The sequence below is a fragment of the Mirounga leonina genome, unplaced genomic scaffold (genome assembly GCF_011800145.1).
Source record: "Mirounga leonina isolate KUSES-001 unplaced genomic scaffold, KU_Mleo_1.0 Mir_127, whole genome shotgun sequence".
In the NCBI taxonomy this organism is placed as follows: Eukaryota; Metazoa; Chordata; class Mammalia; order Carnivora; family Phocidae; genus Mirounga; species Mirounga leonina.
Window position 1 is genome coordinate 15319166 of NW_023270316.1, and position 13503 is coordinate 15332668.

General features: G+C 42.5%; 1 protein-coding gene across 1 annotated transcript in view; it reads left to right on the plus strand.

Annotated features, from left to right (window-relative positions):
* The window catches only part of ABCC4 (ATP binding cassette subfamily C member 4), a 247301-nt gene that overhangs the window by 214322 nt on the left and 19476 nt on the right, over nt 1-13503 (plus strand). Inside the window, exons 27-29 of the mRNA XM_035003178.1 lie at nt 2109-2198; nt 9078-9250; nt 9684-9789. Of these exons, the coding sequence (XP_034859069.1) occupies nt 2109-2198; nt 9078-9250; nt 9684-9789 (369 nt within the window). The remainder of the gene's footprint in view (nt 1-2108; nt 2199-9077; nt 9251-9683; nt 9790-13503) is intronic.

The following is a 13503-nucleotide window of genomic DNA, read 5'->3' on the forward strand; positions in this document are numbered from 1 at the left end:
TCTTATGTTAATCCCCATACATTACATCATTAGTTTTAGATGAAGTGTTCCATGATTCATCGTTTGTGCACAACACCCAGTGCTCCATGCAGAATGTGCCCTCCTCAATACCCACCACCAGGCTAACCCATCCTCCCACCCCCCTCCCCTCTAGAACCCTCAGTTTGTTTTACAGAGTCCATCGTATGAGTGAAGACTTTCAAATCCCAAATACGATGATTGTTATCCCCCTGACAGGAACTCTTACCATTGCTTAGATGGTGGTTTAGTCTTTGATCCTAAACTCAGTAGTTTTAAGGGAGACTTTGAACTGGGGTCTTGGGGTCTTTCAGGAATCATTTTGAGACATCATATGACCAGTGATTTTTCAGTGTTGTTGGGGCATATGGGCCACTTAATCAACTTCGTAAAAATAAAGCATCCTTTTTAAAATGTCTTTTAAAGATTTTTTTTTTATTTATTTGAGACAGAATGAGAGAGAGAGAGAGCACATGAGCGGGGGGAGGGTCAGAGGGAGAAGCGGACTCCCCGCCGAGCAGGGAGTCCGATGCGGGACTCGATCCTGGGACTCCAGGATCATGACCTGAGCCGAAGGCAGTCGCTTAACCGACTGAGCCACCCAGGCGCCCCTATAACTTTTTTTTTTTAAAGATTTTATTCATTTATTAGAGAGAGAGAGAGAGAAACAGCATGAGAGGGGCGAGGGTCAGAGGGAGAAGCGGACTCCCCGCTGAGCAGGGAGCCCGATGCGGGACTCGATCCCGGGACTCCAGGATCATGACCTGAGCCGAAGGCAGTCGCCCAACCGACTGAGCCACTCAGGCGCCCCTAAAATGTCTTTTAATATTTGGATTTTGCCTTGAGGCAGGCATGTTTTTTGGTGTCACACTTACTGTCTTCTGCGTCCATTCCCCTCTCCCGTCTTAAGACTGAGAGCACAGGGAAAGAAGGTATGGGAGGCTCTCTGAGTGTTCTTCTTGGCTAGAGAGAAGAAAAGTTTACCATCTTAATCTTCTCAGGCTTTTGAGAAACGAGGGGGAACGGTCCAGCCCCAAGGTCGGGTGAGCTTTGAGGAGGGGGGTTCCCTTGAGCCATTCTTGGATGCCGGTGGAAGAGTCAAATCTTCTCTTGTTCCTACATCCGTGCATCTCATTGTTCTTCCACCTTCACTGAAAGTAGCCAGTTGAGCTCTTCCCTGCTACCCATATTTTTTTGGCCTGGGTTAGCAGAGCCTTCCAGAAAGAAAACCTACATGGCCTACATACGCTTATGTACCAGGTTCTCTCCTGAAACGCAGAAGGAGGCATATATTGCAAGCGTGATCTAATTATGGCTCCTCCTGAAGCACATGAATAGGAAGAGCTATTTAAATTAAAATAATTTTATTATGATGCACGTCACATGGGTTTCAGGTTATCCTGGGTTTCGGGTTCTGTGAGGCATGTAATCCCAACGCACAGACAAGATAATGTGGGGATTAGCTGGTGCAAAACCAGAGCCATCTCTTCATGCATAGAGGCGCCACTGGGCCCATTCGTTTACATTCTCTTTGGACAAAAAACAGGGGGTCCCGTTCATACGTGGGGAGAGGTTCCCCATCCCAGAAGACTGTTCTACCAATGGAGGAAACATCCTAGCTTCTTTGTCACTGCACATGTGATTTCCCAGTTTTGCTTTGAGTCACAAACATCAACCAATCATACTCTTGGTATGTTCCAGTGTCACACCAGGAGCGGTAATAAACTTACATAGCTCTCTTGTTGTAATGTTTCTTAAATAATTATATCTGTGTTTTTCCTGTTTAAGCAGGTACTGCTCAGAAAGTATTTTTAAAAACCAAATTTCCTTTCTCTTCAGTTTCTTCTTAAGACAACGCACTTCAACAGTTTCTTTTGTTAGTGTTCAGGGGTCTGGAAGATATTTTGGGTCACACTTTGTATAATGGAAAATTAATAAGAGACACTGTTTCATCAACAGGCATTTGCAACCTTATTATTAATGATTATAGTGAATTTTGGTTTTATATTTTAATGCTGTTCTGGAATTTAGCATTGAAATAAAATGAAAAGAGGCTACAGTAATAACATCCACTATTTTGGAATATTTAGGAACCTGTTTTATTCACTGGAACAATGAGGAAAAATCTGGATCCCTTTAATGAGCATACGGATGAGGAACTGTGGAATGCCATAACAGAGGTAATTTATAAAATGTAATTATTTAACTTGTTACCATCAGTATGTGTGTATGTACCTGTAGAACATTGCAGGTAATTAATGGGAATGTATTGGATTAACTCACCTTGTTCACCATCCAGGAGAGCATCGATGACTTGGATACACACACACACACACACAAAAGTATGTATTGATGATGATGAAAACCAAAGATAAAATGTCTCATGTTTTCATTGTAACTTTCTTCCTGAAATCCAAAGCAACTAGATACATTATCTTACTTGTCTTTAGCAAAGCACTAAACTGGAAGTTATATTTATGGGTTCAAATTTTAGTGATCAGTTAGCCTACAACATTTCATTTTACTTTTCTTAGGAAACATCCACTAAATGAAGACAATAATAGTTTTTCATCATACTAATAAAATGCTTTGAGGTTTTATAAGAAAGTGTTCATAAAAGTAAAACAATGTGTAATAGTTACTCTTGGCAAACAGTAGCATTTAAATGCTACTGAGTAAATGGAAGTAACAGAACCCTGGAACTTTCTCTAAGTTTTTATACTGATATAATCATTTCTAGAGGATTTTCTATTATTTGTGTAGTGTTTCCATTTGGACCACTTCTTTGAATTTCCTTGCCTTTGCGTGGAAAGGACTTAGGGTGTTAGGATGCTGTTGGTTTGTATGTTTTGACACTAATTATTTTGTGCATTTGCCCTAATTCTGCAAATTGATTCTAAGCTCCTGGATGGCGGAAACCATGTCAAACTTCTAAACCTTAGGCAGACTTCTAATCCCTCGTAGGACCTAGCTCCGTCTTTGGCTTTTAAAAAGTCAGCACTTTAATAACTAGGTTGATCTCTTCATTTTGGGACCATGTGGCTTAGTTCTTTAAAAACAGTTGCCCACATCCCAGTGACTGATTGCTCAGATTGTTGTTGTTTTGCATTAATGTGTTTGTCATTGAGTGTCACCCTTCCAGGGAACGCTGAGCTCTTCCAGTTTCTAGATGAGCTTTGTGAGCAGGCAGAGTTGGAGGCCCTACAGTTTCCTGCCAGTCATTCTGGTTTCTGAAGGCATGTCAGTGCCGAGTCTTTACACACCCACCCTGCTTTCCAGTAGCCATAGGGATTTTATTTGCCTAAATTGGGCTAATTACTTCACCTTCTCTTTCCTACTTGAAAGCAGTTGCTCTCGGATATCCTTTAAGTTGGGGAGTCTTTCTCGGGTGGGCACAGTTAGCCATCAAATCTAAAGACAAATAGGACAACCATTGTTTGCTTTTGAACTCCGCTGACAAATTTGGTGGTGCAATTGTGACACGCCTTAATAAAACAGGAATTACTGGTAAATTATTTTTCTATTTGTTTCAGAGCTTGAGATCTCTCCTCATAGATTCTCAGATAGTAAAATTACTCCAGAAACACACTGTTCCAGGACCCTGAAGAAATGTTAATGAGGAGACAAGTCCTATAAAACTATCTTAGAACTTTGATCATAACGTGTATTTCATCTTATACTGCTTTCTTCTGCCAAAATTAAAATAAAAATTAGTAGCTTGTCAGAATTCTAAAAGTGATGGGATGGAAGTGGTACTAGTAAGATCTACCTTTATTTTCAATGACATCAGGAACTTTCTTTTTTTTTTTAAAGATTCTATTTATTTATTTGAGAGAGAGAGAATGAGAGACAGAGAGCATGAGAGGGAGGAGGGTCAGAGGGAGAAGCAGACTCCCCGCCAAGCAGGGAGCCCGATGCGGGACCCGATCCCGGGACTCCAGGATCATGACCTGAGCCGAAGGCAGTTGCTTAACCGACTGAGCCACCCAGGCGCCCCATCAGGAACTTTCTTAAATAGAAATAAACATGACTTTCACAAAGAGAAGTGAGTGGTTTTCATGTGTTGCTTCTGGAATTGACCTCATTGCCTTAGTGATGCCTCTTAGAGTGAGAATTCATCCCATAGTTGTGTTTCTCTAGAAATTATTTTTTCATGATGTGTGTGTTTTTCCACAAAAGATTTAGTAGATTTTCTTAAAATATGGATATATCATTTTATTTACAGTATGATTCCAGCTCTTTTAGTCATTACGTAGATACGTGTACCTAATAAAGGCACCAAAACATAAACGTTGCTTATTTGGGGGATAACAACACAATAAGTGATTTTTATCCCGCCTCTCCCCTTTGGCTTTTCTGAATTCTCCAGATTTTCTCCGGTGTACTTTATTGCTTTTGTCTTCTGGATCGCATTCCTGGCAGATGAAGTACTACAAACTTTTCACAGTAGTTATGTGGGTTTCATGACCCTGTTCAGGGAGGTTGAGCTCATTCTGTAATAGGTCAGGGACCCTTCACCTCGAGTCCTTAGAACCTCCAGGTCTTTAGACTATGGACTAAGAAGCTTCCTTTCCTGAAATTGTACTCACGTTAGAATATATGTGCATTTATCTGGTGAGACACCATACAGAGGATTCAGTCGTAATGCCATTCGGATTCTTCTCGATTTATCGTCTTCAGTCTACCCACCATCTCCACAGCTTGCTTCTTCCCATGACGTCCAAATCTGAGTGCGTCATAACCAGGCCTGCTCTTCAGTAGATGGTAGGAGACCTGGTATCTTTGGCAGCTCCCTTTGGTCAACGAACCACCCTGGTCAGCCGCTTTACCAATGGTGCCAAACTGAAAACAGGAACTCAAACTCATAGAGTTGGCTTGAGAGCCAGTAAGAGAGCACTACTGTTTTCTCCTCTTTCAGAACTTCAATTAAAAGTTGTTTTTTTTTTTTTTAAGTCCTTTTGGTTGTGTTTCCTCCTCTCCTGGATGGGCTAGACATTCGGAAGGGTGGCAGTCCTGTGCCTGTTGCCCATCTCATCTGGCCTCTTTTCTCATATATTGAAAAATAGCCACAAACCAAAGAAAGTTCATTAGAAATTAGTGGCAATTGGGGCACCTACAAAGCACTGGCAGTTTTTAAATATAAGTAATAACTAGAAATGAAGCAGTTTATTAGTCAAGGGGCTAAAAGATCATAACAGATCAAACTCAGCGGTATAATGCTCCTTTAAAAAGCCACGACAACAACAAACAGCTTTAATCCTCGGATATGCAATTAAGAGTAGGGTGCGTCATGTTAGAACTGTGGAGTGATCATCCAGTTACGTCCAACACTGACAGCATCTCAGTTAGAATACGGGTATTTCTCATCATATAGAGAACTCTGAGCATCAGCCGTGTGTGCGTGGGGGGTGTAATGCAACTCTTGCTTTCGTGATAGGTTGCATTTCCGTTTCTCCGGAGGCCATGTATTTTGGTAAATGGGCTCCCCCTTCGCTTCATTTACTGTTGGCTTAGTTCTAGTAAGAGCTCTTGTCCACCTGTTGGTTGCATTTCACACTCTCTTCTCTCTCCAGCCTGCATCAGCCTTTCTTTTTGAAAAGTGAGAAAGCTGCACAAAATGTGGAGATCCCGTGACATCTGTTAGCCTCCTGAGTGGGGCACTGGCACCCGGTAGATTCAGTCCGCGTAGCAGGTTACTCTCACAAGGTTTACGATGGTGCAAATGGGTGTCTTACGAATTCAGTGTAGTATTTTCAGTTTTGCTGAGGTTTATGATTTTCCTGAGGTTAAAAATAATCTGAAGTACTCTGTACGGACATATATAGTTTTGAATAGCATTATTTGACCCGTTTTCCTTTAATTTTTTTAAATGCTTTGTACACTTTAAAGTATGATGTTGTGATATTTTGAAGCTACGTAGTTGTGAGGAATATATTTCTTTTACAATGACATTTAATAAGAAAGTGGTATCGCGTATAAATTATATGGATTTATTTTCTGATTTTTATAGGAACAGATATGTCACAAAATAAGATGCACTTGTGGCTTCATTCATACATCCAACAAATACCCAATGAGAGCTTTTTTAGAGAGGCATTGTTGTACATTCTGGGACTCTCACAGTCATCAAAAGAGACCATACCCTCTCGGAGCTAAAATTCCCATGGAGAAGATGGAAAATACGCCAATGCGTATGTAATCAGGTCTCTGTACTGATGCATGCAAAGAAGAAAAATAAAACAACATGAAGGGAGTTTAACTGAACATGAAGCGAGTTTAACTGACCGCATTATGGATGGGCAAGATCTATCGATCTCTTTGTATCAAACACTATTGAAAACTCCGCAAACACTGACTCATTTTATATTCCAACAGTGTTGTAGACACCTTTAAAATTATTACAGTCTTATTTATGGGTCAGGAAGCTAAGATAGAGAAAGTCCAGGAACTTTCCCAGTTGGCAGAGCCAGGCAGTACTCATGCCCAGGCTGTCTGGCTTCCAGGTCCCAAGTTTGTATTTAAAAATTTTCAAATCACGGGCGCCTGGGTGGCTCAGTTGGTTAAGCGACTGCCTTCGGCTCAGGTCATGATCTTGGAGTCCCGGGATCGAGTCCCGCATCGGGCTCCCTGCTCGGCAGGGAGTCTGCTTCGCCCTCTGACCCTCCCCCCTCTCATGTGCTCTCTCTCTGTCATTCTCTCTCTCTCAAATAAATAAATAAAATCTTCAAAAAAATTTTTTTCAAATCACAAGAAAGTAGAAGCAATAGTGTGACCAACACACATGCACCCTTCATCTGGTTAGTATATGGCCACATTTGCTTCCTCTCTTCTATAGTCTCTGTTGTGCTGAACCTGCTGGAAAATAAGTTGCAGAAATTTTCATTGTAAGTTACAATTCACCCATAGATACCTAAATATATATGGTATAAGAATAAGGACCTCCTCCTAACATAATCCTCATCTCACTCAAGACACGGAGTAGTAACATTATGCTATTATCTCAAAGGTTTTCAGATTCCCTCGGTGTAACTCCTACTTACTGTCTTCTGCCTCTCTCGTCTTTTCTCTGTTCTAATACTTCATTATAGACGGAATGGGTGAAAACACTACAGAGGGCTTTTCCGTTTGTATCATTCTCATAATCAGCCCTGATTCGTAAATGAAGACGGAGTCTCAAACACCAGTGTTCTCTGGAAAACACTTTTATTCGTCAGGCAGCTATGGGCAACCCAAAGGAGGATCAAAAAACCAGGCTAGTGAGCTGTCACCTGAGTCAGGGGCAAGCATGAGGTTATCTCTTCAACATCAGGATATCAGGCTTAAGAAAGACCCATTGGCTTAGACAAGTGTTACCAAAGTCAACTTAGAAGGAAGAGCTGATAAAAGCCTCGATCAGTTCCATCCTCTCGGGTGTAGATCTAAAAATTGGTTTCATAAGAAGAATCACCTGTGAGCCCTCCTCCTTGTGATGGAGGGGGTTGACTAAGCCGAATCTCCCATTTTGCAATTTTCAGTGCAAGGACTGGCCTTCACCATCCCGATCTTACATACCTTTCATGCGAGTGCTGAATACTAATACCATATCTAATGCTAACTCAGATTTCCGTTTCTGGGGATTGGACTTTGGTCTTAAGCACAATAATCACATTCACAGAAGTGCTTCAGCATTTAGGATGCTGTAAAAACATTGCTCACACACCCTTGGGTTTTGTCATTTTGACATTGCAGTTCCATGTCCCTGCTTGTTGGCCATCACCCATCGATCTCTCAGTCTCTTAAATCCAAGTGTATTTACTCTCTATTCTTTAACTCTCAAGGATAGTGTGAGTTTGGTTCTTGTAAAATTTCCCCAAAGACGTAGGCATGGAGCTGAGCTCTACCACTCAGCATGGTTTGGGATTATCTTTGGTGTTTAACAGTTTGTTTTTTGGAACTTACAATTTTATGAAGATAGACACTATTCTATCACTATTCTATCTAATATAAACACTATTAAACTGAGAGTCTGGGGGAAATAAGATGTGATGTTGTGCCCTGTTTTTGTGAGTTTTCATTCACTGCAAATCCTTTATGAGATTAAAGTAAATGCACTTGACTGTTCTAGCAGTATAGGTTAAATTTGGGAAAGAGCCATCCCCAAAATAGGGTCCAGGCTTGCTAATTTATGAGGTAAGGTTTGCCATTGTTTGAATTTGTTTATTTATTTTTTTAACTTTAAAACCTTCCAAAATGGTAAAGTGCTCACAAGGTTATATCTTTAGAGAACCATGCTTCCTGCAATAATTAAATTTTTGTTTTCTCCCTTTAGTGTACTAACTCCCATACAAAATGTGTTCTGGGAAACTTGACTCAACCATACTGATCCTTTTAACGTTTTTAAATGTTTAGACTACACTGAGAGAAATAACTTCATTTTTTGAGAAATTTCCTTAATTAAGCCCAAGGGAGGGGTTCCTGGTGGACATCACGGGGGACACAGATGATTTCTTATCACCAATTTTACTGAGGTATCATTTTACATAACAGAAAATTTCCTCATTATAGGTGTGATTCAGTGATTTTTGGTAAATTTGTAGTTAATCATCATAGCAATCCAGTTTTAGAACATTTCTGTCACCCCCCCCCAAATTCTCTCTTATCTATTTACAGTTAACCCTCTGCCCCCAGGCACCCACCGTTCTGCTTTTTGTCTTTATAAATTCCTTCAGTTACCTTTTATCTAAAAATTAAGAAGGAACGTTTTTAATTATTCCCTGTGTTACCTTGAGAATAGCTTTATTCAGCATAATATATATCTCTTCATGCATGAACAGACGGTGCCTACTGATGGCAACTCAAGAGTCTCGACTCCCATTAAGCTTGTGCTCCTAAGTCAGAATCATTCTGTCCTGAGTTGCAGCAACTGTCTTTTTCAGTAAATGGTGTCCCCCCCCCATCATGTGACTGGATACATAAGATGCGTGAGACGTCCTGAGGACTTCTGAGCTCTCATGTCTAGTGGGCTTGTCTACATCAGGAGTAGTTCGTTTAGGAAGATGTCATTCTTTCTGCATCCACAGGTACAGCTTAAAGAAGTCATTGAAGATCTTCCTGGCAAATTGGACACCGAGTTAGCTGAATCAGGATCGAACTTCAGTGTTGGACAGAGACAGTTGGTGTGCCTCGCCAGGGCCATCCTCAGGAAAAACCGGATATTGATCATTGACGAAGCGACAGCAAATGTGGATCCAAGGTACAGAACTGAGGTCCATGAACCGTGGAATCCAAATTTTAAATGTGGTCAATGAGAAACATTTCATGATGCTGAGAAATGTTTCTAAGCGCTCTCTTTGCCCCAAAGACACCTCTTGATAATGTTAATTCTGGAAAACAGAGGAAGAAACCAAAATAAGTTATACAATGTTAATGGTATTAGTAGGCATCCTAACAGAGCTAGTTTCCTAAATTCAACACCTGAAAGTTTCAAGCAATTGGAGGGAAGGATATTTTATGTCATTATATGCAAAATAGGAAATTTCTAAATAGATTTTTTTATACTGAGTTTTTCAGCAACAAGATCATGTCTTTGATATCTAAAAACCTTATGAAAATGTCATATGATTATTTTAAGTCTTAAGTCTACTTTTCCCCTTCTACTAAACTAAATCCAACTCCTTTGGTTCTAGAACTGATGAAGTAATACAAAAAAAAATCCGTGAGAAATTTGCCCAGTGCACCGTGCTAACCATCGCACACAGGTTGAACACCATTATTGACAGTGACAAGATCATGGTAAGACCCTCACCTGTGGCATTCCAGGTGTTTCCATTAATGTTCAGTTCTTCAACTTCACCTTCCTTGTACAACCTGATAGAAACCTCCATAAGTTTTTCTGTTCATTTTTCCTCTCATCCCTGACAATAACTCAAGTACTTAACTATACCTTCAGAATGTGAGATTATATAATAATTTCACATTTCCATATTAAAAGTTTTTTGAATTGTCCTTTTTCTGTATGATGGTCAGCCATGGAAATAATTCAAATCCAAGATCTGGCCTCCTCTGACAGCATGTCAAAACAGTCGTTTTCACCGTGTCACAGTTGTTTCAGTATTTTGGATTCTCTTAATCAAAAAATTAGCCTTTCGTTTAGGCTGCCAGTTGGTTGTTGGGTAAGTTGCAGAATTTCTCAGCTGTTGGGATGTTCACAAGATGTAGTGTCAGAAGGGAGTCTGAGAAGAGGCCCCAGTCAGAAACACAACGTATTTCAACAGAAAGGATTTCATGTAGGGGATTTAGCGTAGGAATTGGAGAGCTGGGAAAGTGGACTGGAAACACTGGGGTAATAATTTTAGGAAGCAGCTACTGAGCCCCAGGACAGATCTCCAGACCTAGGTACTCGGAGGAGAGACCCCAAAGACTCCTATGCTCAGATCTCCTAGGAGAACCACTGCCCAGCTGCTGGTCACGTCTGTGAGGTGCACCAAGAGGCTAGTTCTCATTGTGTGTTCTTTTTTTTTTTTTAAAGATTTTATTTATTTATTTGATACAGAGAGAGAGATAGTGAGAGAGAGAGAGAGATCACAAGCAGGGGGAGCTGCAGGCAGAGGGAGAGGGAGAAGCAGGCTCCCCGCAGAGCAAGGAGCTCGATGCGGGGCTTGATGCGGGGCTTGATCCCAGGACTCTGGAATCATGACCTGAGCTGAAGGCAGTGGCTTAACCAACTGAGCCACCCAGGCGCCCCCTCATTGTGTGTTCTAATGGAAGATGGGGGCTGGTGCCAGGTTCCTGTCCCCGGGCGATGGTGCGAGAGTGGCATAAGCCAGGGAGACCTTTTGCTCTGTGTCCCACCTTCAGGCCCCCCTAGTGCCCCCTGCTGGTGGAACCCAACAGAGCACCCACTGGTCAAAGCGTCTCTGACTCGGGATTTGCAGAAACCCAGCCCCAGCATCTCACGTGAGAGTGTAGGAAGAAAGGTGGATCTGGGGCTGCGAGGCTAGATGACCAACCAGCAAGCCTCTTACACAGTAGATCCGGCTACTGCACACATGGCAGGCCCCCAGCTTTGGTCTCTAGATAGCTGTCTGGTATCTTCTAGGTTTGATTGGCTTTTTCTTTCTTAGTAATTCAGCTTTTCCTTTCTTATTTTTCTTTCCTTTTTCCCTTCTTACCTCCCTTTTGTCTCTATTTTCTTTTTTCTTCTGTCTCCTTTCCCTCTCTTGCTTGCTCAGTATCCAGGCTTCCTTATGTCCAGTGAAAAGGAGCTGTCTCTTTGGGCTCTTTGGGGCAGTTTCTGGAATATTACCTCCCACCCTGCTTCATATGCATCATCAGATGGGATCATCAGGACGGGAGGGGCACTGAGAACATCCTAGACTCTCCACAGTGAAGCAGTGCCTTCAACCTCAGCACTCCCCAGACCTGGACGTGTATAGGAATGAGCTCTGACGAGGCAGACGACAGGAGTTGGGTATTCCCAACCAAAAGGATGCTTTGGCTTCAAGCAGTGTGGCCGGTCTGGACTAGAACATCACAGTAAGAAGCAGGCCACCCCGGTAGGGGTGTTCCATGAGGGCGGGACAGTGACTCTTGGATTCCAGAAACATTTAGCATCGAGCATCCTTATTCCTTCATTTTGTGTTCTTGAATGGTAACTGGAAAAATAACCTTTCATTTCTATCTGTTTCCTGTCACTTTGTTCTCATCTCTCGGCATTGTATGTCACAGATTGTCCCCAGAAGCGTCCTTCTTCCACAGTAAATGAGTGATGCCGTGACGTTTCCCTGTTTGCCGTGCTTAGTCAGGCTTTGGGGGTGGCAGCAGGAAGCTGGCTTGGTCTTCAGCTCAGTTGGGGGCCCGTCCAAAGAAACCCCTTGCTCCTAAATGTACCATATAGATTTATTTTTGGGTTTTGGTATGATGACAGTGATGATGGCAGCTTCTTTGTATCATCTCGTACTTAGAAATACTTAGAATACTGTGGCCTTGGAATGCATGATCCGTTAGGGAAACAGCAAAGGACAGAACTTGGCAGACCCGTCAGCTGGTTGTTCCTAAATCTTACGCACCAGCGTCTGACCCGCAGATGGGAACTTCTCTGTATCCCCTTAACCAGTGGGCTTCGTTGCTGTTATCAAAACGTGTCCATTTGTGGAATGCTCTCCTTACCAGTACCTCCTGGTAAATTTCGAGAATCTCGGATTTTTCTCTCTTGGTCAGTGTCTTTGTCCAAATCCTTAATACAGTTTCGCAAAGCAATTTGCAGCCCCTCCCTTCCTTTCTAGCCTGGCCTCACTCTGCTCTCCCTCTTTCCTTAAAGAGGGAGTTCGAACTGTTCAGTCACCTTTCAGTTCGACTGGATGTTGGCAGCTTAGACTAAGGCACCAGCAGTGGAAATGGTGAGATGGTTGGGTTGGGGGCAGATAAAGGACGGTGTGCTGGTGGCTACTGAGCAAATGAGGAAGCTTAAATTAGCTGTCATTATGACCACATCATGTGAGGGAAGGGGCCTGAGGTCCGGGGGAGTTGGGGAGACTGAGGGAGAAGTTGGTTTGGAGACGGGAAATGCAGCGTTCTCTTTAGCGCCTGTGACCTGTGCCTGGAAGGACCTCATTTTCTGTGGGGGACTCTGCATGTCCCCATGGGGCTGCCGCTCCCACCAGGAGAGGTGAACTCGGCCACTTGCTTACATCTTGGTCAGAGCTGGTTTGGGTTGCTGACTCCTTTGACAGGAATGGCAGGAATGGACCTCAGGGGACCCGGGTGGCCCGCATTCCCTAGCTTCATTGTTGGGGAATTGTCCTCTAGGCTCCATCCACTCCAGGTGGAAACCTTCTGTTTTATTCTAGAGCGTCTGATTCTCAGTTGGCTTTCAGTCCAGCAAAACACCGTAAGTCTTGTTCTTTTCTTGAACCTTTGATTTGGGGAGCAATTCTTCTTTTCTTGCTGGCTTAGAAATACCCATTTCCTTTCCAAAAAGCAAGCGGTGGTCTGTTCTGTTATTCTGAAAGCTTTAGGGGCGTAAAGACGCGTTGGTCAGCTGCAAGGCCTACTGCTCCGGAATGGGCTGGAGGGTGGCCGGCCTCGGGGAGTGGCTGGGGAAGTGACGGATGCTAATGAAGGGCATAACCAACAGCCCTGTCATCGTAAGGTCGTGTAATTGCACGCGCTCATGGTGTCATAGTTACATTTCGTTGCACTGGTGAATACTTCTGCATAAAGACGTATGGATATGGTTTTGTTTACTGTAAGTAAATCAACAAAAGGCTTGTTGGGAAACAACTGTGACTTAATTAATAGCTTTGTTTATGTGTTGGCTCTCCAAAGGGATTTGCCCAGTTTGGGTTCATTAAGCGCCATTAATGTGTTAGGCTTAGAATTCTATTTTACAAAGATGTTCTCTCAGTTTTAACTTTATTAAACATGATGTAGTCATAATGACAGCTAATTTAATCTTCCTCATTTGCTCAGTTGCCACAAAACAGTGGAGCAAGACAGACAAATTAG